General features: G+C 36.9%; 2 protein-coding genes across 2 annotated transcripts; one reads left to right on the top strand and one right to left on the bottom strand.

Annotated features, from left to right (window-relative positions):
• Positions 1 to 3,337: 3,337 nt before the first annotated feature.
• LOC113060156 (lymphocyte activation gene 3 protein) lies at positions 3,338 to 6,036 on the top strand. The gene is made up of 8 exons (XM_026229025.1): positions 3,338 to 3,561; positions 3,679 to 3,802; positions 3,897 to 4,111; positions 4,206 to 4,427; positions 4,511 to 4,819; positions 4,997 to 5,254; positions 5,450 to 5,568; positions 5,684 to 6,036. The coding sequence occupies exons 1-8, from the start codon at positions 3,510 to 3,512 to the stop codon at positions 5,816 to 5,818; spliced, it is 1,434 nt and encodes a 477-aa protein (XP_026084810.1). The 5' UTR covers positions 3,338 to 3,509; the 3' UTR covers positions 5,819 to 6,036.
• Positions 6,009 to 26,334, bottom strand: LOC113060155 (uncharacterized). Its single transcript, XM_026229024.1, has 15 exons — positions 26,130 to 26,334; positions 24,284 to 24,476; positions 23,614 to 23,745; positions 23,343 to 23,495; positions 22,705 to 22,800; positions 22,463 to 22,513; positions 21,980 to 22,129; positions 20,603 to 20,713; positions 19,552 to 19,701; positions 18,833 to 18,967; positions 18,624 to 18,743; positions 18,400 to 18,529; positions 16,936 to 17,051; positions 8,570 to 9,852; positions 6,009 to 6,486 (listed from the first exon to the last, which is right to left on the bottom strand). Exons 1-15 carry the CDS (start codon positions 26,147 to 26,149, stop codon positions 6,303 to 6,305), a joined length of 3,024 nt encoding a protein of 1,007 aa, XP_026084809.1. The 5' UTR covers positions 26,150 to 26,334; the 3' UTR covers positions 6,009 to 6,302.
• Positions 26,335 to 27,316: the final 982 nt, after the last annotated feature.

Below are 27,316 nucleotides of genomic sequence, written 5' to 3'. Positions count from 1 at the left end.
CCCAAATATGTAATAGACATCTTGTAAATAGTCACACTTCCACTTTTTTTTTTCTATTAACATTCGCAACCTTTCTTTTTCTTCTTAAGAATCTTCCCATAAACTTGAATTTATTAACAAGAGGGATTTTTCATATGTTTGTTTTACCTTTTATTAAATTATTATTTTAAATACAAATTGCGCTGTGTTGTGTTTTAGGGTTAAAAAAATGTGTTAATGTATAATGTCCTGGCACAAAATGACCAGTATATATAAATATTGTACTTAAATATATTTAAATTTTTAGGCAAAATTGAAATTATTTTATGGTTTCAAAATGAAAAACTACGATACTAAGAGACAACATTTCTAAATAACATTTTAAATCAGGATGTCCATGTTCAAGAGAGCGAAGGATTGAGAGTGAGACTCTGGAGAACGTTGGTGTCTCTGCTTCTGGGAAAATGACTGATGGGGCCAGTGGGGAAGGAATATGTAATATCTTTGTCATAATCCCTCCATCATGCATTATCAGTGTTAATATGTTCCATTCTCGCTGCTATCTGCATGCATATAATATTCCCACTCTTGACAGTCTCTTTTTTCCACCTCAGGGGCTCAGATAGGTCTTCCCCAGTTCTCTTGTTATTCAAATCAGCTGTATCAGCTACATACAGTAAATAGGAAAGACCCCATCACACTCTCATATCACCCCCTCTGATCCGAAGAGACGGAGAGCATGAAAGTCAACGCTGATATCTGTGTGCTGTATGTAACCACAACATGTCCCAGATAGCAGTGGTTCACGTCGACCATGCTTGATATTTGGATGTTTTTGTGTGAAACGGGGGCCTAATGGGCATGAGAACTCACAAGACACACAAAGGAAGGAAATGATGAGAATCTAAGAATGAAAGAGTCTCAAGATCTGTGGTTTTCCTCCCATACTTTACCTCATGAAGGCATACCTACCTGCCACTTTTTCCATGGATTTACATATTTGCATATTCAGTCGCCAGCGTACTGTTTCCACTTGGCTAAAAGTTTTAACATCGCCGAACTGAGACCGTGACCTCAGAAAAAAAATCTAAATTTTAAAAATCATACATTTTATAGGTAAATATTAAGAAATTAGGAATGTTTCAAAACTGTATTTGGACACTTTATGGTTTACAAATGTTAATATAACATACATGTAATTAATGTGATGATTAACAACTGTTGTTGCTTTACTAGAACACCAGTGAAAACTTCACAAATCCAATAGTGTACACGCTTAGATCATTGGGTCACTTTATAAACAAGAAGGAAATTTGATGTTTAAATGATTCAGATTATTAGAGTTGAACACTACATACTAAAAACTACAAAACATACTATTTCTTGAACTGGCTTGGGGCAGATAGGAGGAGTGAAAAACAAAGCAAAAATGGGAGGGGAGCGATTGAGTCAGCCACAAGATCTTTTCTTCATCAAAACAACTCCAACCCCCATATTCATGTCACTCGCACACAGTCTCTTACAGCCTTTACTGGAAGTGGTGCTGTTTTAGAATATGCTGATTGCACATCCGCATATCAACGGCTGAATCGAGTGCATTCCGAAGCTCAGGTCTGATACTAGGCTGACATACCAGAAAGCAGCACTTACACAACCACATAAACAAACAATGATGCTATGGTGCAGGTTCAAATTACACATGCCATCTGTGTTTCTTACCCACTGGTCATTATACATTGTTGTTTAATATTGCTCAGTATTGCAATAACTAAATAAATAAATACAATACATATATACATACACACACATGCACACACATAGGTTTTTGTGGATGTGTTTGCATCATTAGCTACATATATATAAAATATTATATAGAATAATATATATATATAAGATTATATGTAAAACTAGTCCTTTGTGTCAATGTGTAAAAGATAAAAAAATAAAATACCGTTACTATTAATGATACATACATAGTCTAAAAAAAGTATGTAAAAACAACAGCCTAATGTGTCAATGTGAATGAATTTTTAGTTTAGATTTTTTAGAGTTTCTAGCCATATTTTGAATTCCACATTGCATTTTGTGGTGTCTTAGGGTTAAAAGAAATGTCTGTAAATAAGTACTAGAAAATGTACTAGTCATTATCAGCCAGGATATTATCTGTTTTCTTACAGTGCATGCATTTTCTGTAAAGCTGCTTCAAGGCAGAATGTATTGTGCAAAGCGCTATGCAGATAAATTCAATTACGTACATTGTAAAAAAAAATTGTGACATTTACGGTTAAATACCAGCAGCTGTGGTTACCAGAACTTCACAAAAAAATATGGTCGTAACATTTCAGGTTTTACAGGCTTAACTACATTCACTATAAAATACCATATTTCATTAACTGATGTAATGTTAATAAACCAACATATTGAAGTGTTAATTAATATCTGTTTTGAACCATAGTAATGCACTGATAACTACCAAAAACTGTGTGATGAGAGAGTCACACGATGAACCGAAGCTCATCACAAACAGCTTTTCTACGAGCCGAGGAGGGCAATATTTATATATTGAAGGTGCACACAGTGTCATTCAAACAAACACTAAACCCCATATTGGTGACTCACATGATACTGAAATAATGCAATAAACATTAATTTAACAACATTACATGTAGGAATAAACCCCAATGTACTAAACTGATAAGAAAAGAGAAACGTTATTTCAACAACAAAAACATCAAATATGAAGTGTCATGCAGGGAATTCTGGGAGTGTGAATTTATGGTTTTTCGCTGTAAATTATGCAGTGACTTTTTCATTTTCAAAAACCATTAACCATTAGCAGTATTTTACTGTAAAATTACATTAAATGTAATTACATTTATTCACCGTATGTAGTATGGAAACTTATTGTTAACAGGTTTTTACTGAAGCATTTTTACAGTCTTTTACTGTTAAAATCACAATAATTTTTTTACAGTGTTTGCATATATAAAATAAAGTGTAGTACCCTAATTATTTATAGAGACATTCTTGCTTGTGTACATTTTCCAAACTGCTTTTTTTTGTTTGCTTTATATCAACAAATTTGTTTCCATTCCTTTTGAAGTTTGACATACTTTCAGATAAAAGTTTTTCACGTGGTGAAAGAAAATTCGAGATAGACCTGGTGAATCCGTGGGAGAATTAAAACCTCAAGTGTTGCCTCTCCCTCATTCTGTTACTCTCTCGGTGTCTCTCTTTCTCTCAAACTTTTTCCTAAGTACGTCAGTCAGACTGCACATCAACAGTTTCACTATATGCATCTTCAGAAGTCATGTGATGTTGAGAAGAAGCGAACAAGAGGAACTACCTACAGCGAGCAACTCCTGCCTCCCACACGGCAACCCACTTAACCACCCACAACACTATATATTCAAGAACAAAGACCAGAGACGGCAGACGTTAACTGAGAGACGGGACTAAATGCACAAGGGTTTTTGGGGTAAGCAACTAAAACATAAAAGAAAAAGAACATCTGCTTGGAAGTGCTAAACATGAATAAGACACATGTTCTGATGGTTCTGGGGTTAGCGCTGGTTTTTGAAGGTGAGTGTTTCATTTTAGAGTACCATGAAAGAATCAAATCTTGTTATATCTCTCTCACCTCATTTTAAATTCTGTCTTCTTGTAGATTTACATGTACAATCTTTCTGTGTTCTGCAGGAGGTCAGTGCCAGGACCGTGAAGTGTTTGTAGCTCAGGGCTCTGTAGCAGTGCTGCCATGTGTAGACGAGACTTCTGCCATCTCACATCCGACTGCTGTCTACTGGAGCAGGATGGTTGGAGAGTAAGATCACTTCATCCATCCATAAACACAATTATCCAGTCAATTATAGCAGCATCAGCATTTTAATAGCTTGCTCTCTTTCTCAATATCCTAGTGTACTGAAGACGGTTTGGCGACGAGATAAGAGCGGGTTAGAGTTTCGTCCGGTTAGAAACCCACCACGTGCTAACTGCCCCATCCCCAACTTCGGAAAGGCAGATTACAGCCTTCACATTACTGAGACGACAATTGAAGATGGAGGGAGGTACGTCTGTGAAGTTGAGGGAAAGACTCGGATGGTGAAGGTCATCAGTCTCAGAGTTGTAAGAGGTAATAACCAAGAATTGGTCACTTCTTTATTCTTTGTTAAGCCATAGGCTGTCTTCTGGAAGCCTCATCTGTAATATTTTCTCTTTCTTCACAGCGTCGTTTTCTTCTGCCATGGTGGTTGAAGGCACAAGAACAGACTTGAAATGCGATGTCAGTCCCCGGACACAGTTTGTCACAATTAACTGGAAACATAATGGCATGTTCACGAGTAGAACCAGCCTCTCCAGTGTGTCTCAGAGAGATGCGGGAAACTGGACCTGTCAGGCTACATACAATGGTGTGGTAGTTGAGGCAACCACGTCCCTACAGGTCAAAGGTGAGAATTGTTTAAATACCAGCTTCCTCTTCAAAATGACATTGGCAGGAGTCGCTCATCCACCATATCCATTGGTTTTCCAGGAATCGCCACCCCTCAGGATGACTCTTCAGTGGTGTACGCCGCTGTGGGTTCTTCCGTCTCCTTGCCCTGTGTCTTTACTGATGGTCTGATCCTGTACACTGTGGCGTGGAAGAGAAGCCCCACAACATCAGACTCTAGTCTTCCTCTCCCTGCATCTTTCAAAGAGTCTGATGGGCCCTCAGCATCAGCTACTATACAGAGAGTGCAGGATGGAGATGAAGGGATGTATACATGCTCAGGAATGATGAAGGGATTGAACAGAGGGAGGATTAAAGTACAAAGAAGGATGGAGCTAGTTGTAACTCAAGGTGAGTGGAATAATATATCACTAGAACACTCAGAATACTGCGTGGTTTATCTTTTTGTCAGCTGACTTTAAGGCCTATTTTCACATAAAGATCTGCCTTTAATCATCAGAATATGGTCAATTTCTGTTTTGTGGGATTCTGAATTTGCTGAATTCCTCTCCAAATTCGAATGTTTAGTTTTGAGATCCTCGTCGTCCAGCGGTAATGGACCCGTGACTCTGACCTGCCATCTCAGCAACTCCAGCCAGATCACGTCTTATGAATGGCTCCGCGTGACTTACGGACCAAACAACACTCAAACGCTGACCTCTGTTCAGAAGACTAAGACCTACAGGATTCAAGAGGTGACTGAGAAAGATGCTGGTGAATGGATGTGTCGCTACTACAGGAATCAAGGAGTTCTGGGGAACGTGACTTATCAAATGCATGTCATGGGTAAGTAGAGCGGTTATATTACAGTAAAGGAAATTCTATTTGCATGAGCATTTGCATACCAATAAATTAAATTAGCATGCTGTAAACAATTGTAAAAAAAAAAAAACTGTTCTGTTTTTTTCCAGAACATTTGTAGAATCAGGAGTTAAGAAGCACTACATTTTCACTGATTCTCCGTTTTGATCATTTCTACAGGTGCTGTAAAGAGTGAAAATTCAAGCTCTGGCAACAAAACTGCTATGGTGATGGGATTAGGATTTTTGTTCTTGGTGGTATTCCTGATTTTGTTCCAGATGTACAGAAACTATCGCCGGGTACGTTTCAGTTTTTTATATTTTTTTTTAGTCTATCGAAGTTTATTTCAATGCTGCAACAGTGAGTTATTTGTAGCTCATCTCTCGTATTCATCCCATTTATTCCTCCTTACAGAAGAAGATGATCCATCTTTACCCTGCGATGGAAACCATCGTCCATCAGGCTGCCACTGAACGAGAGCGGAGAGCGAGGAGTGGGGCAAAAATGGCTGAAGCTTGCGTTGGAGATCCGAAGCCAGTGTGTGTGTAAACGTGTGTGTGTGTGTGGCAGATGCCTACGTGGATGTGGGTGTTTTAAATGCAGACAATTGTAGCAGTCCATTTATCCTGTAAATATATCACTAGCATATAAATGTATATATTTTGTAAAAACTCATTTTGGTGCAAATATATTTTCAAATATGAATGTAAAATCTATGTATATAAAACAATAAATCGAAAACATTTAAACAAGTTCTCATGTCTTAATTTAATTATTTAGATTTCTTATGCACAGAAAATACAAGTTATAAAAAAGGTTTCTTAATACAGAGTAAACTTTCTGTACACAAATACATAGCAATAAACATAATAATAATAATAGACACAATGTTAATAAAAAAAACTCTCAAATGTATCTATCAAATATATTTGACTATAATAGTCCTGCTACATAATAATTAAACAATGCCCAGAACTATATATATATTACATTTCTCCAAACACTTTTCACACAACTCTACACACCTAATAGACTACACTTCACTACATTCTATTTCATCTTGCCTCTCTGATGGTTTCGTCTTTCTCTGGGGCGCATTTGTGGTCAGTTTCTTGTTAAGCCAGTCTTCATTGTCAAAGTCCTCAAAGTCAAAAACCTCTTCATCATCAAAACACCAGCCTGGCCAGTCCACGCTGATGCCCTCTAGGACATTATTGCTTCAAGGGAGAAAACAGGGGTTTATGGGTAAAAATAAAATAAAAAAATTAAAGGTTATTGTCATTTCTTCCCTACACTCTAAAAAAATATTTTTCAAAGTTGTAAATAAAACAACAGTGTTTACAAGAAAATATTATTTCAGTCTTTCTCCTTAAAAATTTCGATGTTCCTTTAAAATTATTTGTGAATAAATATGTAATTTTACAACAACAAAAAGTTAATAAAGTTATGCTGTTTTTATCTTTAAAGGCCTTTTAATTGAAGAAATTAACACATTATAAGTGGTGATCATGAAGTAATGTTTGTTCAAAAATAGAATTATCAAGATTTTTTATTTTATTTGATTTTTTTCACAGACACCCTTAAGAGACCCTCAGGAGTTCACAGACCTCTAATTGAAAACAATGAATGTGAAGCTTAAGATACATTCAGATAATAAGAAATGCCATTAAAATGTCATTAAATTCACGTGTTTCTAAGAAGACTGAATGTACATTATCTTCTCATCTGTTCTGAGCATTACAAAGCTTTTAATGAGTCAATGTACTATTACTTTGAAAAATTCCAAAGAGGCATCTTCAAGAATTGCCTAAAAACAAATTTCTTCCATCTTTATTTGACCCTCTAACTCTAGTGCTTTCTACTCTAATTCTATTCTTTACATATATAAAAAAATTAACCCTTTTAGACTTGCACTCTATTCATTTACTAACTGATTGTTTTCTTTAAAAAACTTGCTCCATTCTTTTTCTATTCAACCTATTTTCTATTTATTATAATAAAAAAAAACTTGCTATATGTACTGTGTTAAACTTTTTTGTTGATTTTGATTGCTTCCATTGTCCTCATTTGCAAGTCACTTTGGATAAAAGTTTCTAATAAATGACTAAATGTAATGCAACGCATGTAAAATATTGCATGTCATTATTTTTCAGGGGAAAGCCTGACTCCTAATGGTCCCAATGAAGAACTAACTTGTCTATAATGCAGTACCAGAGAAGCAGAGAGAAGAAGTGCTTATATGCTGTATAATTTTAGGACAATGCTGTTGTAGAATATTCTGGGAAGGTTCTAATGTAATAATTTAGAGAGAATTTTATGTAACAGTACACAGATGAATTGTGTGTGTGGGCAGAGAGAAGAAATAACGCACATGAAACTGTCAAGTGAAGCCTCTCTACAGTCATATCTCACACATGGAACAAATATACTTCAAATGAAAATGATTTTCCACTGGGCAGTTAAGGTTATTTTTAGGGTTAATTTAAAAAGAAAGACTACTTAAATTTTAAGTAAAAAAAAAAAAAAATTACAGACACAAATACACTTTCAAAGTGGTGTTTTAAAACTTGAAACACATGCTGTAAGATTTTATGGAGGTCAGGACATATTTCATATTTATGCACACATTTAATTACATTACATAAATTACATTTAATTACACATAATTTAACACATGCAAATTATTTCGTAATTGAGTTTCCTATTTAATCTGTATATATATATATATATATATATATATATATATACATATACACACACACACACATTTATCTGTGCATATCATATTATCATATTGATGCTGTGCTTCCTTTATAAATTATATTGTATATTATCCAATGTTAAATAAATGACAACAAAATCTATTATCATTAACATATTAGTTTAATGGGAAAAAAAATATGATCTACTTTTAACCTTTGTGAGCCATGTACCTGAACAATCTGTAATAAACTGAACTTTCCACTTACATGACTCTTTTTCCATTCAACACTAAATTACTAACTATTAAAATTCAAAATCTATATCTATGCAGTTAAAACCATAACAACATATGTTAGTTTGGTATTTGCAATGAATTTGTTGAATTTTTAGAATAAGCAGCCGCAACAGAAACCGGTTGCCCAAAGAAATGGTTGCATGACGCCATCTGATGTTTTCAACAAACTCTTTTATCTCAGAAGATCAAGAAAGATATGATTCTTCATGATACAACCCTGTCAAAAACTGTATTCAAATTGTGCTTTCAGATCACATTTCAGCAATGACTCATTTAGTAACAGTGACGACGTGTCGACTCACCTCTCTTTCATCTCATCCTCACTTCCATCCACATTCCCCTCTCTCCATCCATGTGCAGATATCACACCAGGTACTGCAGCATCCTCTCTTTCTGCCTCTCTCTCTCCTTCACTGACCGACGGTGACGGACAGGCGGAGACAGTAGGAGAATTTTTAATCTTTCCCTCTCTTCTTCCCAGTCCACGTACTTTTTCCCGGTCCTTCGCCCTCTGCAGCACGTCCTGGAGTGGAGAAGGGTGAAACTGGGGGTCCGGGCCTGGAGGGGGCGAGGGGCTGCGTCTGTGAGAAGGCAGCAGGGGACTCTGAGGTGAGCTGATCTTTGGGATGGAGGCACTTCTCTGTGGCTTTAGTTTGATTGGTTTCTTTCGAAAGCTTCCATCATGAGTCTGCTCAGATTCAAAGTGCGTCTCAGGGTCTGGTGACCACCTTTTTTCAGGAACATTCCATAACGCCCCATGGTTGTTTTTAAGAGATCCCAGCTTTAGCACTCGGTGGGAATCCTGGGGTTTAACGCAAGCGTCGGATGTCCTGGGACTATGTGAGAGAACAGATGGTTGCAAATGATTTGCACGTCTCCTCTGAATGCGAGGAGACTTCAGTTTCCTGGAGAACCTCCCTGATTCTGTGAGGAACCCATCGTCATCTGACTGACTATACAAAGAGTTCGTCCTGATTTCTTGAGAGTCATCATCTGAATCCTGATGCATTGGTTCACATGTTTCTGCAATTGGTTTGTTTGGCAGGAATTGGCTAGAAGTGCCATTTTTCTCCACATCTCCACCAGGAAACAATGAGTGTGTTCCATTTGACTGGTCGTGTTGTGTAATGTCATTTGCAGATGATCGTCGTCTACGATTCCATGTAACTCTCCTTTCTGAAATGTTTTTAAATGGGGCCTCTTTCTCTTCCAACTGCCTACTAAAATTCTTGTCTCTCCCTTCTTCCGTCTTTGGCGCAACGTCTTCATGAGCTGATTGGCTCTGATCGTTCCACTGACCAATCAGTGGAGAGTTCCTGTCCTCTGCCAGCTGCTGAACTTTACTTTGCTCTACATCCATCAACAGTTCTGGGTCAGACTGGGGCCTAGGTAAAGCATATAGCCTCAATGACTCAGCTGACTCAGTATCACTATCAGATCTGTCAGATACTGATTGGCCATCAGGATCCTCTGAGACGTTTTTAGCCAGTTCGTCCTGAATGGAATCTGATTCTCCAAACTCTGTCGTACTTGTTGTCTTCAGTGTTTTGTTTGTCTCATTTTTCCTCAAAGTCTCTAAGGCCGCCTGTAATCCGGAAAAAGAACCAGTTTATAATTACAAACTATATTTGACTTTCTGATACAGTATTCTGCTCACAAACTTAATTTTTGCACAAATTTGGAACATAATGGGTAAACATCAAAGGAAATCTAAACAAGGTGAAATAATTGAGGCTTTAAACTACATGCATTATATAAGTCTAAGTGAGTTAACAATGTGTCGAACTTTAAGTATAGATGCTAAATGTGAAGAACTGCATTCTAAAAAGACAGAGGCACAGAAGTCAGAAGCTAAGATTCAAGATCTTCAGTTGCAGCTAAATAACTTAATAGCTGACCAGAAGTGTAAAAATCATAAGGACATCATTGCAGATCTCAGTGCTAAGCTTAAGGCACATGAATACATTTCTCCCAAAACACTTAACAGCGGTTGGACTAAAAAGCATGTTCACTTTTTAGAGGAAATGACTTGCTGTGATGATTCTGGAATGATTTGTTCAGAGGAAGGATGTGCCACTGCTCCAGAAAGTGTGCTGTTGTCAGTTCTTAAGGTGATGCAGCACTGTAATAGCGCAGAATCATGTACCACAACACATGGTCAAAAGGAAGCATTAGAGAGTGACGAAAATCCTCAAACAACCTTGGGGCAAAGATGGGGTTTTGTAGTTCCTGTCACAAATTAGGCCATACAGAGGAAACATGTTGGCCACTGGGTTGGGGTAGACCTCCAGAAAGATAGGAAACCACTTTCTAAAGGCAGATATCAATGCACATTTGCAGACTCAGTGAGTTGATTGCATTGTTCATGCAAGGCCTCCAGCTACTGACTTAACTTGCTAGTGGTCTAGCAGGTTATTAGCAATTAGTTTAATATGGAAACTTCCAAATTCTAATTATGCTGTTTGTCACACCTTTTGTACAGTGAGTGAAACTGTAATCTGCTGATTGGTGACGAGATGCATAGCAGATTGTCATCACTCAATGGCTGGATGTCTAAGTGGTGCCCGCAGAATAACATAGGTTTCATAGACATTTGGACGAATTTTTGGGGCAGACCTGACCTGTTGAAAAGAGATGGTCTTCATACCTTCTGGGGTGGCACCGCTCTTCTCTCTAGAAATATGGCAAAAAGTCTTAGAGTTTATTCTTGACTATCTGGGGTCCAGGTCAGGAAGCAGACAGACTGGCTAAACCGACCGTCTGCTAGCTGCCTCCCGTCACAGAGGTCAGCTAATTCTCAGCACATAGAGACTCTTTCACCTAGATATAGAGACTTTGTCTGTTCCCCGAACTAGAAAATAAAAAAAACGTCCAAACCAAATTAAGATTAACAATTTAACTGAGGTTCAACAAATAAAAAATAGATGCAATACAGATAAACAAATGAAAAAGCTTGGCTTATTGAATATCAGATCCCTTTCTACGAAAACACTTTTTGTAAATAATATGATCAATGATCATAATCTAGATGTTCTCTGTTTGACAGAAACCTGGCCAAAACCTGATGATTACATTATCTTAAATGAGTCCACCCCCCAAGATTACTGTTATAAACATGAGCCACGTCTAAAAGGCAAAGGGGGAGGTGTTGCTTCAATTTATAACAACGTTTTCAGGATTTCTCAGAGAGCAAGCTTCAAGTATAACTCGTTTGAAGTAACGGTGCTTCATATAACATTATCCAGAGAAACAAATGTTAATGATGAATCCCGTTATTTTTGTACTGGCTACTGTATACAGGCCACCAGGTCACCATACAGACTTTATTAAAGAGTTTGGTGATTTTACATCCGAGTTAGTTCTGGCTGCAGATAAAGTTTTAATAGTTGGTGATTATAATTATCCATGTTGATAATGAAAAAGATGCATTGTGATCAGCATTTATAGACATTCTGAACTCTATTGGTGTTAGACAACGTGTTTCAGGACCTACTCATTGGCGAAATCATACTCTAGATTTAATACTGTCACATGGAATTGATGTTGATAGTGTTGAAATTATGCAGCCAAGTGATGATATCTCAGATCATTATTTAGTTCGGTGCAAACTTCATATAGCCAAAATTGTAAATTCTACTTCTTGTTACAAGTATGGAAGAACCATCACTTCTACCACAAAAAAAGACTGCTTTTTAATTTATCTTCCTGATGTTTCCATATTCCTTAGCATATCCAAAACTTGATGATGTAACAAAAACTATGGACTCTCTCTTTTCTAGCTTTTTAAATACAGTTGCTCCTTTACGCTTATAGGGGGGGGGGTGGTGAAATGCTATTTCATGCATACTGAGTTTTTTACACTGTTAAAGAGTTGGATTCCCATGCTAAACATGGACAAAGTTTAAAAAATTAAGTTGTACGTTTGAAGGAGTATTTCTGTTCCAAAACAAGTTTCGGAAAGTTTTTTTTAGAGTATGGCTCTGTGTGACGTTAGATGGAGCGGAATTTCCTTATATGGGTCCTAAGGGCACGTCTGCCGGAAGAGCGCGTGCTCCCGTATAGCAGAGCAGAGACGAGACATCCACTGATCAGAGCGAGAGCGTCGCGAAATGTCACAAAAGGAGTGTGTTTTTGATTGCCAGGGCAAGACAACTCTGCAAACTGCATGAGTAAAACTGCTTCAAATATCTCTGTGTTGTTAACTTAGCTATCGGCGCGTAAGCACATCAAGTAAACAACATGCGATGTTGTCATCAAACTGCACTTTCCACATGTACAGCTTAAAAAAAAAAAAGACGACAAAGTGGAACAGTCATTTTCCAAAACCGCTAAGCAAATATATACAGTTTCAGTACATACCACATAGAGACGTTGTTGCTGATGCTGCTCTTGTTAAATTTCAGCCTCTGGATCTGATTCTGGATCATAAATATACGCTGAATCTGACTGTTTGCCATGGTTTGTTTTGGTTGGTTTTGTCCTCACGGTGTCACAGCTTCCAAACGCTCACTGGCGCTCATGATTCTTTAGCTCCGCCCACACGTCACGCCTCCAGCCGGTCGTGTTTTTCCGGGAAAAATCGGTACAGACTATCTTTCTCTTATGAATATAATAAAACTAAAGACTTTTTGGAGTTATGAAGGATGCAGTACTACTCTATAGGTACTCAAGATTAACAGGATATTGAGTTAAAACGAGCATTTCACCCCCCCTTTAAGGAAAGTTAAGGAAACCAGTATGACACCATGGTATAATGAGCATACTCGCACCCTACATAGAGCAGCCCGAAAAATGGAGCACAGCTGGAGGAAAACAAAACTAGATGTATTTCGTATTGCTTGGTGGGAAAGTAACCTATCCAACAGAAAAGCATTAAACACTGCTAGATCCGTTGTTCTTCTCTTTTAGAAGAAAACAAATGTAACCCCAGGTATTTATTCAATACAGTGGCTAAATTAACGAAAAATAAAGCCTCAACAAGTGTTGACATTTCTCAACATCACAGCAGTAATGACTTTATGAACTGCTTTACTTCTAAAATCGATAATATTAGAGATAAAATTGTAACCATTCAGACGTCAGCTACAGTATCACATCAGACTATAGTGCACTATAGACCCCCTGAGGAACAGTTCCACTCATTCTCTACTATAGGAGAGGAAGAATTGTATAAACTTGTTAAATCATCTAAACCAAAAAAGGTGCTTCCAGAAGTCATAAATCCTCTTCTGACTATTATAAATTCCTCATTGTCATTAGGATATGTCCCCAAAACCTTCAAACTGGCTGTTATTAAGCCTCTCATCAAAAAAACACAACTTGACCCCAAAGAACTAGTTAATTATAGACCAATCTCGAATCTCCCATTTCTGTCCAAGATACTAGAAAAGGTGGTATCCTCACAATTATATTCCTTCTTAGAGAAAAATTGTATATTTGAGGATTTCCAGTCAGGATTTAGACCATATCATAGAACTGAGACTGGTCTCCTTAAAGTTACAAATTACCTGCTCTTATCATCTGATCGTGGTTGTATCTCTCTATTAGTTCTGTTGGATCTTAGTGCTGCGTTTGACACAATTGACCACAACATTCTTTTGCATAGACTTGAACACTTTGTTGGCATTAATGGAAGTGCATTAGCATGGTTTAAATCGTACTTATATGAACGCCATCAGTTCGTAGCAGTTAATGAAGAGGTATCATATCGATCACAAGTGCAGTATGGAGTACCTCAAGGCTCAGCACTAGGGCCGCTAGTCTTCATGCTTTATATGTTACCCTTGGGAGATATCATCAAGAAACATGGTGTTAGCTTTCACTGTTATGCTGATGATACTCAGCTCTATATCTCTTTGCGGCCCGGTGAAACACACCAATTTGAAAAACTAATGGAATGGATGACGAAACTGCATGACGAGTAACTTCTTATTGCTAAATTCTGAAAAAAAACAGAGGTGTTAATTATAGAACCTACTCTGCATGTAATAACCTAGAACACTGTCTAAGACTTGATGGCTGCTCTGTCAATTCTTCATCATCAGTTAGGAACCTAGGTGTGCTATTTGATAGCAATCTTTCTTTAGAAAGCCACGTTTCTAGCATTTGTAAAACTACATTTTTCCATCTTAAAGATATATCTAAATTACGGCCTATGCTTTCAATGTCAAATGCAGAAATGTTAATCCATGCATTTATGACCTCAAGGTTATTGTAATGCTTTATTGGGTGGTTGTTCTCCACGCTTAGCAAACAAACTACAGCTAGTCCAAAATGCAGCAGCAAGAGTTCTTAATAGAACCAGGAAGTCTGACCATATTAGCTTGGTCCTGTCAACACTGCACTGGCTCCCTATCAAACATTGTATAGATTTTAAAATATTGTTTATTACTCAAAAAGCCCTGAATGGTTTAACACCTCAGTATTTGAATGAGCTTATTTTACATTATAATCCTCTAGGTCCGCTACGTTCTCAAAACTCAATGTGCAATTTGATAAGTCGTGGCCTAATGGTTAGAGAGTCGGACTCCCAATCGAAGGGTTGTGAGTTCGAGCCTCAGGCCGGCAGGAATTGTGGGTGGGGGGAGTGCATGTACAGTGCTCTCTCCACCTTCAATATCACGATTTAGGTGCCCTTGAGCAAGCTATCGAACCCCCAACTGCTCCCCGGAGGCCGCAGCACAAATGGCTGCCCACTGCTCTGGGTGTGTGTTCACAGTGTGTGTGTCTGCACTTCGGATGGGTTAAATGCAGAGCACAAATTCTGAGTATGGGTCACCATACTTGGCTGAATGTCACGTCACTTTCATACCTAGAATATCAAAATCAACTGCGGGCGGCAGATCCTTTTCCTATTTGGCTCCTAAACTCTGGAATAACCTACCTAACATTGTTCAGGAGGCAGACACACTCTTGCATTTTAAATCTAGATTAAAGACCCATCTATTTAACCTGGCTTACACATAACATACTAATATGCTTTTAATATCCAAATCCGTTAAAGGATTTTTAGGCTTCATTAATTAGGTAAACCGGAACCGGGAACACTTCCCATAACACCCTATGTACTTGCTACATCATTAGAAGAATGGCATCTACGCTAATATTAGTCTGTTTCTCTCTTATTCCGAGGTCACCGTAGCCACCAGATCCATCTGTATCCAGATCAGAGGGTCACTGCAGTCACCCGGATCCAGTACGTATCCAGACCAGATGGTGGATCAGCACCTAGAAAGGACCTTTACATCCCTGAAAGACAGCGGAGACCAGGACAACTAGAGCCCCAGATACAGATCCCCTGTAAAGACCTTGTCTCAGAAGACCACCAAGACAAAACCACAGGAAACAGATGATTCTTCTGCACAATCTGACTTTGCTGCAGCCTGGAATTGAACTACTGGTTTCGTCTGGTGAGAGGAGTACTGGCCCCCCAACTGAGCCTGGTTTCTCCCAAGGTTTTTTTCTCCATTCTGTCACCGATGGAGTTTTGGTTCCTTGCCGCCGTTGCCTCTGGCTTACTTAGTTGGGGTCACTTCATCTTACAGCGATATCATTAACTTGATTGCAAATAAATGCACAGACAATATTTAAACTGAACAGAGATGACATCACTGAATTCAATGATGAACTGTCTTTTACTGCCATTTTGCATTATTGACACACTGTTTTCCTAATGAATGTTGTTCAGTGCTTTGACAATGTATTTTGTTAAAAGCGCTATATAAATAAAGGTGACTTGACTTGACTTTGAATGTCTCACATTTGTTTTAGGTCACATGGTCAAGGAAGAGAAAAAAGAAGACTGTAACTGTTGCTCTGGCTCTTTCTCTTTGCTGGCACTCTCTTCTGGGGGCTTTGCCCTCTCTCCCTCTTTTTTTCTTCCTCTCTCTCTTTCTCTCTCAGGAGGTAATATTTTACATACATGCTGGGTACAATTAACGGTTTATGTTTTACCATCCTTAATCTATTTTGGTAACCGATTCAAGTGTAACCATAACAAATCAATTATTAATCATGTATTAACTAATCTTGTTTCAACATTAACATTGAAGTGCTACCCATTGCAATAGAATAAAGTTATTCAATAGCAACGCTCTCCCACATATTTAGCTATTCTAACTGTGCTTATTTCCATTCATTTGTATAAGTGGCAGTGGGTGGTAATAGACTAGAAATTTACCATTTATGCCAACGTGCTGATAACGTTTCTTTAGTCATTTGGCGATCCTTTAGCCTGAACCACTGTCGGGAAACCACCCTTACACTCCCCAGACCAAAATATGAACCTTTCATAAGCCATAACAGGGTCACTTTAACTTCATTAGTTACTTTTTAAAGCATGGAGTAAATAAAAGTAAGTAATATCATTACATTTTCTCAAATTCAACAAATTGTAATGTTTGTGAGGTGCAACCTTCTAGGCCCTTACTGAGTGGCAGCAGCTCCTAAGATCAACAGTCAACATTTTCCTAGTTAGGTCATAAGGAAAAAAATGACTTCATATTTTAATAATTTCAGATGCTGTCATAAAAAGTTCCAAAGGTAGAAGGTACAAAGTATTCATTTAAAAAATAAACAAAAAAAAAACAATTACATTTCTTGAGGGTTTGGCTTGTAAACCGTGTCACACTGTTGTTGTGTGTGTTTGCTGCAAGAGGAATGTAAGTACCTGAGTCTCACGCAGAGCAGACACCCATGACGCGCAGCTGTCTGGACTGGGTGTGGACAGGAAGTTCACACTGACAGCACAGCCTAGATCACCAACCTCCACCAGCATAAACGAATCTACCAGACAGAGGGGAGAAGCAGACCCAGTATGAGAGGTCATCTAGTATCATAAAATAAATAAGTAATAAAAAAAACTTCTCTGTTCTACTTAAGTTCTATTGAGGTTATAATGTGCACCATAGTACATACAAACTCAGGCAATTTGCTTGTTTGAATTCTCAATTGAATTCTCTTTTGTGACCATGTACTAGGACTTGTGTGAGCAGGTATTTGACACACCCAGGTGGAGCCATTCTCATAAAGCCCAATCAGAAACCAGATTATCAAGTAACATGCTAAGCCCTGACATGCTAAGAATAATATTCTAGATGACGCAAAACAGAACTATTTGAATGATTTTTCCACTTGGAAAATCAATGTGCATTTTGAAACCGACAGGCTGTGTGTAATGCATTCTGTGTCTGTTGTAGTTCTGTCTTGTGCTATTGTTTCTTGAACCTTCATGATTATCAATTTATTTAAAAGACTGGAATTGAATTCTACCATTGTTTTCTAAGACTCCCTTTGTTACATTACATTATTAAAACATCCTGATTTACAATTTTTTTGAAGCATACAAATAACATACTATGCATATAATTCCCATTGACTTATACTGATCAAACTGGTGCATTAATATATGATAATACACAGTATAGGGCATCAACCAATGCTATTTATTTATTATTACAGATTATTTTATTAACACAACAATTTGAGTAAAAAGTTGCATTAAAATATTAAAATGAATGCCATACTTTTGTTTTGCTTGGTTAGTGACAGCAACACTCGAGCTACATAAAGTCGAGGTAAAACCAGCATAATCTAACAATGAAAATAATAACATGACCTTTTGTAGGAGTTCGAAGGATCAACGCCACAGATTTGCTTATTTATTTAGTGACCTAAAAAGGGGGAAATTCCTAAATACTTAGTTTTTAAAATCATTTATAATTCTAGAACTTGTTTATGCTAAACTATGCTCATTTCCTAATAAAAAAAAAACTTTGAACCTAGATTTTCAGGTCTCAGATTTGGACCCCATTGTATAGGCCCATGGTAAGCACTCTAAGACAATTCAGTAAAAATATGTTCATATACTGTAAAGCAACTGATCTTAGTGATAGTATTATAGACTACACATTGCATTGCTGTGTTTTAGGGTTGATAAATGTTCTTAGACTTAACTAAATAATGTCCTGGCAGAAAATGATCTGAATGTTCTCTACAGATTTTCTTTCCTTACAGTGTGGTGCATATGATGCATGTGATGTATAAAAAGGTATAACTGCCCTTTCATAATGATGTGTGCCTAGTTTAAAACTTGTTAAAATGGTTAATTGTAGGAGTTAGTGGTCACACTCACATCCATCTTTGAGCTCAATGCAGTATAATCTCTCCAGAGGCAGAGGGGGGCGAACTACCTTCAGCTTGTCTGATTTCTTCTGCATTTTGGTCATCAGTAATACATCAGTGAAGAGAAGGACCACAAACTCCTAACACAACCAGAAATAAATGCTGAAATCCTGAGGTCAGTACAAAAATCATTCACCTTGTTTGTCTTTTTTATTTTTATTTTTTTTTACTTGCCTTGGTGTCTTTTCTTACTTTGACTTTCAAAGTTTCTTCCATTAATTGCTTCCGTATGACATTTGGCCCCACCCCCTTCACCGGGCTCATCAAATCAAAGCAGCAGAAGTCACGAACATACTGTTGTTGAAATCTTTCTGTTAGACTTATATATATATATAAGCAAAGCATGTATAGTTTATTTATTCAAGATATTTTTCTTTGTTTACCTTGTCTACTTCTTCACTCAGACCTTCTATCTTGTATCCCTCTATTCTTTGAGCAGCGGCAGAAAGGGCCAGGGTATCGTCTCTCAGTTGCATATAATTATTGATCGATTCCAGAAAATTATTGACAGCGTTCAACTGCAGGAGGAAAACAGACGGTGAGCGAGAGAGAGTGCAGATCTTTATCTTTAACTTCAATGATAGAATAAAGACTGTGCATGCAGTTCCTATACAAGAGGCAGAGAGATTACAAAGACGATAACAAAGGCAATGCAACTAAAGGTTTGGAAATCACATACAATGAAAGGATTGTGTCAAGCTAAAAAAATATGAGAAAAGTCAAGACAAGCTAGTGAAAGTGCCTTTATTTTTCTTCTGTTCCATTCATAATTACAGTTTTAATTGCTTTATTGACAGCAGCACAAATGTTTTGTGCATGAACTGCATTAACACGTGCACTTTATATATTGTTACGATCATGCTTCAGATCCTGAAAATTAATCTAATTAAATATCAATAAAAAGTAATTGTTCAATATTTAAACATTTAAATAAAGTTATATTTCCCATATAATATCATAAAGTCTTTTTACTTTAGCATAAATGCCAATGATCTTTTTTTTATTTAATAACTTATGTTGCTTTCATAATGCATGTAGTATTTGTTTGAAATGAAATGTACAGTGTATGACTTAATTCATCACCACTGTGTCACAGTCTCACCATTCTTTCAAGTGCGTTTTTGGTGGGGAGGTCTTCTGTGTTCTTTTGAACAGCTTTCAGCAAAAGAGGGTACTTGGTGATCCTCTGGTGTGGTTTGGCCTGCATATCACCCAGTCTCATTCGCCCACACTGAGGATGATTCTCCACCCACTGCAGAACACATTACACTAAGACAATCAGGAAAATCATGCATGCACCTATATTCATGCAACACATTCGATCGTAATCTTACTTAGGCGTAATCGTGCTGTTTACATTCTCGTGCTGTAATCTATACAATCTGTTGTTTGAATTGTGCACTTCAACTCATTATCTGATGACACTGTTTTTTGCTTAAACGATCACATTAAATGATCACACGTTAGCACGTTGATTTAAAAAATGACATTCTATACAGGTATGTTGAGTTTCATTTTACTGTACAGCTAGTCAATTAAATATAAATTGAATTAAGCAATTTCGGAGCTTAATGTGCAGTTGTTTCAACTCTGTACCCTTGAGGAAACAGCCCACCCCCATAACCTACCACTACAGTCAAACCACAAAGACAAGCAAATCTCATAGTCATTTCCACCCTGCTTACTTTGCATAGTGTCCACTGATGCAAAAAAACATAGACTGGGGAACTTATTGTGGTAAACATTTCATCAGAAATGTGGAAAAACAAATTCACACCCCGCTACCCATTTTTATGTCTATTTTGGACATTTATTTCCAGCCTTAATTTAGCCTCTGTTTGTTTTTGTTATTGTTTTTTTTTTCATAATCTAACAAGCTGTTTCCTTTCGGAGTTTAAAACCTTTTCAAACATGTTCTGCACATTAAGATCGGTTAACCTTCGTGTTGTGTTTTGACCTGAAGAGGATTCCCCACAATTCCCGAGTACTTCCCCATTGATCTGAGCTCAGTTCTGAGTGAACATTGGCAAAATTGTTCACAAATATTGCTTTTTTTTCTCTCTCAAAAACTCGTTTGATACTGTTTCTTAACTTGAACTTTTTTCTAATGGCATAATTCCCTGTTTTTAACATATAAATATGATTTGCAGTACCGTAAGATAAGTGTAAAATTGTGGGTTAGTGTTAAGCTGTCTCCGTGTAAACTCCACATTCCTCTCTTCTTCCAAACAGTATTCAAAGTATGCAGGAAAATGGTCAGGAAACTAGAACAGATGAAAAATGAGGTAAGGGGGCGTTAGGAATAAAAAAAGTGGATCTGTTTTTAACTTTATTGCTTACAGTGGCATGAAAAAGTTTGTGAGCCCCTTGCAGAATCTGTGAAAATATGAATAATTGTAACAAAATAAGAGAGACCATACAAATTGCATGATATTTTTTTTGTATTATTAAGTACTGCTTTGAGTAAGATATTGTACATAAAATATGTTAAAATTTAGCCCACAAGACAAAAAAAAATGCTGAAATTTTTAAAATAACCCCATTCAAAAGTTTGGGAACCCTTGGTTCGTAATACTGTGTGCTGTTATCTGGATGATCCACGACTGTCTTTCTGTTTTGTGATGGTTGTACATGAGTCCCTTGTTTGTTCTGAACAGTTAAACCGAGCACTGTTCTTCAGAAAAATCTTTAAGGTCCTGCAGATTCTTCAGTTTTCCATCTTATTTTGCATATTTGAACCCTTTCCAGCAGTGATTGTATGATTTTGAGATACACTTTTCACACTGAGGACAACTGAGGGACTCAAACACAACTATTAAATAAGGTTCAACTATCACTGATGCTCCAGAAGGAAACACCATAAATTAAGAGCCGGGGATGAAAACTTTTGAAAAGTATGAAGATGTCCAAATTTTTCTTATTTTGCTAAAATATATATATATATTCCCATTTAGTACTGCCTTTCGGAAGCAACAGAAGATAATTGTATGTTTCCCTGAACACAAATTAAGTACCTTAATCTTTAAATTCCAAAAGGCTCTTAATACATTGTGTTTCCTTCTAAAGTAGCATTGAACATTTGAACCTTTCTTAATATAGTTGTGTTTGAATCCCTCAATTGTCCTCATGGATCTAAAAATCATACAATCACTGCTGGAAAGGGTTCAAATATGCAAAAGATGCTGGAAAACTGAAGAATCTGCAGGACCTTAAAGATTTTTCTGAAGAACTGTTCTCAGTTTAACTGTTCAGAACAAACAAGGGACTCATGAAAAACCATCACAAAAAAAAAAAACCTGTCGTAGATATCATCCAGGTAACCACACACAGGATTCCCAAACTTTTGAATGAGGTTATTTTATTAGTTTTAGCTATTTTTTATTTTTTTTGACCTGTGGAGTAAATGTAGACATCTTTTATGTACAATATCTTACTCAGGACAGGACATCTCTGTTATTTTACAGATTGGGCAAGGGGTTCCCAAACTTTTGCATGCCACTGTATAATTGAATACAGTCGTTGTATCATACCTGCAAACATCCTGCCTCAAGTCTGAGAGGGTCAAAAGGCCTTCCAGTGAGACGGACCTCTTGTAACATTGGATACATCACTTCATGCCAAAAAAGTCGATGTGCATCAAGGATAGAAGGAAGATTGGAAAAGAGCATTGTGGGGCTTACCTGAAAAAGAAAGAAAGAAAGAAAGTACAGACAGTAATGGAAAAAGATTAATTGATATAGGTTGTGTCGCCCACACGCTCTACAGCGGAACAAAATCATTTTCCATCTTGTCCACATACAGAGTGTTTCCATTTGTGACATCACCAGTAATGCTCTAGATCATACACTGAACAGAATGAGTGATCTCAGACAGATGAAAGTGAACTGCCATCATTAACAGCTGTGCAGTCCGTCTGCCTGCCATTTAGATATGCTGAGTATGTAACTCTAGATCAGTTCAGAAGAAAAAGGGTTCCACGTAAACATGTGTAAGACGAAACAAGATGAACATACTTCCTGAAGAAATCCATATCTGTGACAGTGTGACAGGGCTGCCAAAACGAGCTGTGCAGAAATGAGAGCGTGCATTAGCCATAGCTTGTTACATGCATGATTTATTAAATAATACATTTAAAATGCATGAATGAAAATACAAAGGAGTGAGGAGCAATGTGTTAAGGAAGATTTGCACAGCATACTGATATTATTATTCAAGTTATTGTATAATGTTAAAAAACGGTAACGTTATGACATACTTCTTTGGCAATAGTGAGTTTGTTGATGTAGGTGAGCTCAGTATTCAGAAGCTCCCACAGCGCCTCCTGCTGGTGCCGCTCGGGTCTAGACATAGACTACAAACAGAGACGGAGAGAAATAGAAAGGGTCATACAACATACAACATCATTTCTGCTGTCTTCTCAGTTCTGACTGATTTTTTTTTTTTTGCTTTCAAATAAATTAGTACACCTTCTTATTGAGCATGATTCTGTGTTATGCTTGAAGCAGATGTCACTAATCACCCAACATGCTTTGCAACCATTAAGGAATGTAAAAAGTAAATGTTTTTACAAGGTGATGATTTCATATTAAATCATATGATGTTATTTTTTTAACTTTTATAAATGTTATAAAATGTTTTTATAGATGTTACAATTTTAATAGGACATGATAGGCCAGTCAGTGTGGCATAAGCAGATCATTTAAAAGTATGCTACAAAAAAATATATCTTACAAATTCATACGAATTATCCACCAAGTAACAAACAGCCATGCAGATGTATTGGCGAGAACGCGAAAGAACTGAAAAGCATTGTCCCGTTCAGGGGCTCAGTAGAAATATGTCATATTTTGGAAGTTAGGAGAGTATTTGATGGCTCCTATTTCTCTCTGTTACCTGATGAGAGTGCACTATGTCTGTCCAGCTCTTTTCCAGGGCTCTCTCAGTACCTCCCTCCCCCCATGTCCACCTCAGGTCCGCAGGGATGCTGAAAGAGTCCAGAACCTGTTTCAGTGCGTCCACCTGCCCCTGTACAGCACCCGATCGGTCCTGAGACAGAGATGGGAATAAAAGTCATGTAATCAGTTGTTTATGCAACCTATGCACCTATGAAGTATGAACTAGGCCTATACCTTGTTCAGGCAAAAAAAAAAAAAAAATGAATTACCTCAAATGTGCTATTTTTGTCAGACACTCCTTGGCTAAAAAGCACCTGCTTTAATGCACCCCTGCTCTTCACCCCGGCAGATGTTCCCTTGCTCACTGTAGAAAAGTCCACAGCTGCCCTCTGCTTCTTTTTCTGACAATACAAAATTGTTAAATGTGACAGGCCGAATTGACAGAAATCCTGATTGACCAAATTTTTTAAAAGTTCTGTATGAGTGCAGTGCATATCTGTGTTTTTATTGACTATTTAACAATACTGATAATAAATAAATCTATTCATTTATCTATTTTTTTTTTTAATTTGGAGCTCCATGAAATATTTTACATAACTTGAACTGACCTAATCATGTATGAATAGACTAATATTTTATGAGACTTACTGACCACGACATTCGTTGTTTTTAGGAGTCCTGACATCATAATCTTTTTTTTATTTTATCAGCACTTTCGTCGCTCCCCTTGACTTTGCTGTTTGCGCCATATATGAAAAAAGATTTTTGCTAATAAACATTATGAGTCCTTTTTGAAGAATTTCATCTTTTTACTAGGACTTTTTTTCCTTATTATGATATCAGAACCGTAGTGATTTTTTGCATCTACAATGCATTAAAAGTTTAGATGAAAGCATCTGCATAATGCAGGCATGATCGATCATGTAACGAGTTCGGTACCTGGTAGCCGACGGTGTTGTATCTGTGTTTCTGTCGTGCCCTCCGCTGAGCGACTGATGGTACTGCAACTGCTCCATCAGGAGTGTCTGTGTCTGCCTCCTTCATTTCCTCCCGCTGTCCGTCACTCTTGTCACCGAGGGCAGTTTCCTCTGGGACCATGACATTGATCACTTCCGGTCCTTTTGACGGATTACTGATAGACACAGATAAGATTGCAGTATGACGATTAATAGTCTAACACGTGAATAAGATCAAAGGCCAACACAGGAAAAGTAGAATGAAAATTAGTAACAGCATTGAGTAATTAAAAAAGTAAAACAAACAAAAAAAGTAGTTCTTCATTTCTCACTGTGATGTGCATATTGCATAACCATTTATAACCCACAAAAAGCTGTAAACCACTACTGGAAGGAACTGATACCAAGCTTGTGAAGCCCACTGATGTGACCTTTAAGTCTCGAAACATCTCACATCACATGACCTTACCCAGCATGCCACACACGAGCTTGTTTTTCTATCATGGTGGGTTTTCTATTATTTCCACTGACGTCTCTTGTTTTTATATTGAGCTAATGATGTCCCCCCCCCCAACCCCCGCCCCAATATGAACCCTCACGCAAATATATATATATATATATATATATATATATATATATATATATATATATATATATATATATATATATATATCATCTATCATTGTTAAAACCTTAATTTTTATTAATAAAAGTAGGCTACTATTATAAAGTGTAGAAATATTAAATTAATATGGCATATTTACAATTTTACTGTTAAATTTGTATATTAATATTACACAAATATTATTTGAATTATTAACATATATTTTAGATATTTACTATTTGTTTTTATCGTATATTTTATATATACATATATAAAGGTATATATATATATATATATATATATATATATATATATATATATATATATATATATATATATATATATATATATATATATATAAAGCATAATCAGAATAATTATTTTAATGAAGAACCATCAAATGTGAAGCATCACACAGATAATTCTGGGAATGAGAGTTTTTCATTGTAAATTATAAGATGACTTGTTCGTTTATTTCTCAAAAAATGTACATTTAATAGTGTTATTTTTATCCCTAAAGAAAGGTTTAGCTTACTTCAGGGGATAGATTTGTCGGTTAAAACGTAAGTATATCTAGTGGTAAATAGCCTACATTATATTTAAACACACACACTCACACATCACATTCCAGGATTCCATATACAAGAGACATGTCCGTGCTCAGACAAGCTGAAGCTTATAAACACATATCCTTGCACGCTAACTGTGAGTCATACAATTCACTGTAAATCAAGTGAACCATATTTGACCAGTCATGTATGAAACTCACGGCTGTGTGTTTCAGGAGACTCACAAACACATGTTCAGGGAAAGATCTAAAAATCCTCCCACGTTTGACATCACTTCTGGCAATACACCAGTTCTACTCAGGCTCACCTTGTCAACTTTATCACCAGCCATCGATTCAGGGTAAAATACCCTGAACAAACAAACAAACACACACACACACATGGCCACATACATGCACATATACTTACAAATACAGGCATCACATGAAATATATATATATATAAACATGTAAGTCATAACACATAATTTCGAAAAACAAATTCACCATTGGTGATATAATAGTAGATTCACATCCCATTTACACAAAGTCTGAAGTGAAAGTAGATTTACAGTGCAGTCTCAGTTCTTTAATTAGTTAGATGTATTTTAGACAATCTCCTTTACCACACACACACACACACACACACACTCACAGTGACTCTCAGTTAATAGATACCTGGATTTAACCGAGTCCATTTTCCTCAGTCAGACATCTTTAAGTTGTCTTTTTCTCCCTCCTGTCTTCCTGTATCTGTCTTTCAGAGTTGTCAGTCTCTTTCTATATCATTTTTCTTTAACCTTTCCTTCAGTAACAGGTTAAGCAAGCGAGACCAGATTCTTCAGACTTAGATCGCAGGCATGGCTGCACCCCGAGAAGATTAACCTGATTGGACCATTAGTGATTTCTGCTGTGACTGACAACCAACCAGCTGTTGATCATGGGTACACAACAACATGTAAGGTTGTAATTGTTTAGACCGGGATGATAGGTTTGTGGTTTAGTCCCACAAAGACAAGCATGTACACAGACACACACGCACACACACACACACACACACACATACACACACACAAACAAAATAGGGAAGAAAGATGTTATTTGGTCTCCAATCAGGAAATTAAATGCTGGGAGATTTTGGAAGGTGCTTACACAAGAAAAAGCCATCAACATAATGCCATGGTAATATTCAGGTACCAAGATTTGGCTGTAGATTTAAAGTGTAAATCTGATTTTTGATCATCTGGCAAAATAACTGATGTCTATAGTACAGGGTGCATGGTTCCAGTCAAGCTGTGAAAATGTGCAGCTCATATGATGAAAAAAAGGAAGAGAGAGCGTGTCTGAGAAATATCAGACAGAAATAAATTCAGTGGAAAGGAATGCTGTAAGCAACATTGAGCAATATTTTTACCGTCACACACCAGGACATTATTACACAAGCTCCTTCAAAGGAAATACAGCTGGGTGGTGCTTGTCTAGTGGTTAATGGTCTACTAACAAAACACTTACAGGTGCTGGTCATATAATTAGAATATCATCAAAAAGTTTATTATGATTTATTTCTATTCAAAAAGTGAAGCTTGTATATTATATTACTTCATTACACAGAGACTGATATATTTCAAATGTTTATTTCTTTTAATTTTGATGTTTATAACTGACAACTAAGGAAAATCTTAAATTCAGTATCTCATAAAATTAGAATATTGTGAAAAGGTTCAATATTGAAGACAGCTGGACCCACACTCTAATCAGTTAATTAACTCAAAACACCTGCAAAGGCCTTTAAATGATCTCTCAGTCTAGTTCTGTAGGCTACACAATCATGGGGAAGACCACTGACTTGACAGTTGTCCAAAAGA

Source organism: Carassius auratus, chromosome 41 (genome assembly GCF_003368295.1).
Source record: "Carassius auratus strain Wakin chromosome 41, ASM336829v1, whole genome shotgun sequence".
NCBI lineage: Eukaryota > Metazoa > Chordata > Actinopteri > Cypriniformes > Cyprinidae > Carassius > Carassius auratus.
This window is presented reverse-complemented; position numbering and strand designations above follow the sequence as displayed.

Coding starts and splice junctions, on each gene's coding strand:
- LOC113060156 (XM_026229025.1), top strand. CDS start 3,510: ATGAATAAGACACATGTTCTGATGGTTCTGGGGTTAGCGCTGGTTTTT. Junction 3,803..3,896: donor TGGAGCAGGATGGTTGGAGA/GTAAGATCACTT, acceptor TCAATATCCTAG/TGTACTGAAGACGGTTTGGC. Junction 5,255..5,449: donor TTATCAAATGCATGTCATGG/GTAAGTAGAGCG, acceptor TCATTTCTACAG/GTGCTGTAAAGAGTGAAAAT.
- LOC113060155 (XM_026229024.1), bottom strand. CDS start 26,149: ATGGACTCGGTTAAATCCAG. Junction 23,746..24,283: donor ACAACACCGTCGGCTACCAG/GTACCGAACTCG, acceptor TTGTATTGTCAG/AAAAAGAAGCAGAGGGCAGC. Junction 22,801..23,342: donor ACATAGTGCACTCTCATCAG/GTAACAGAGAGA, acceptor CTCTGTTTGTAG/TCTATGTCTAGACCCGAGCG.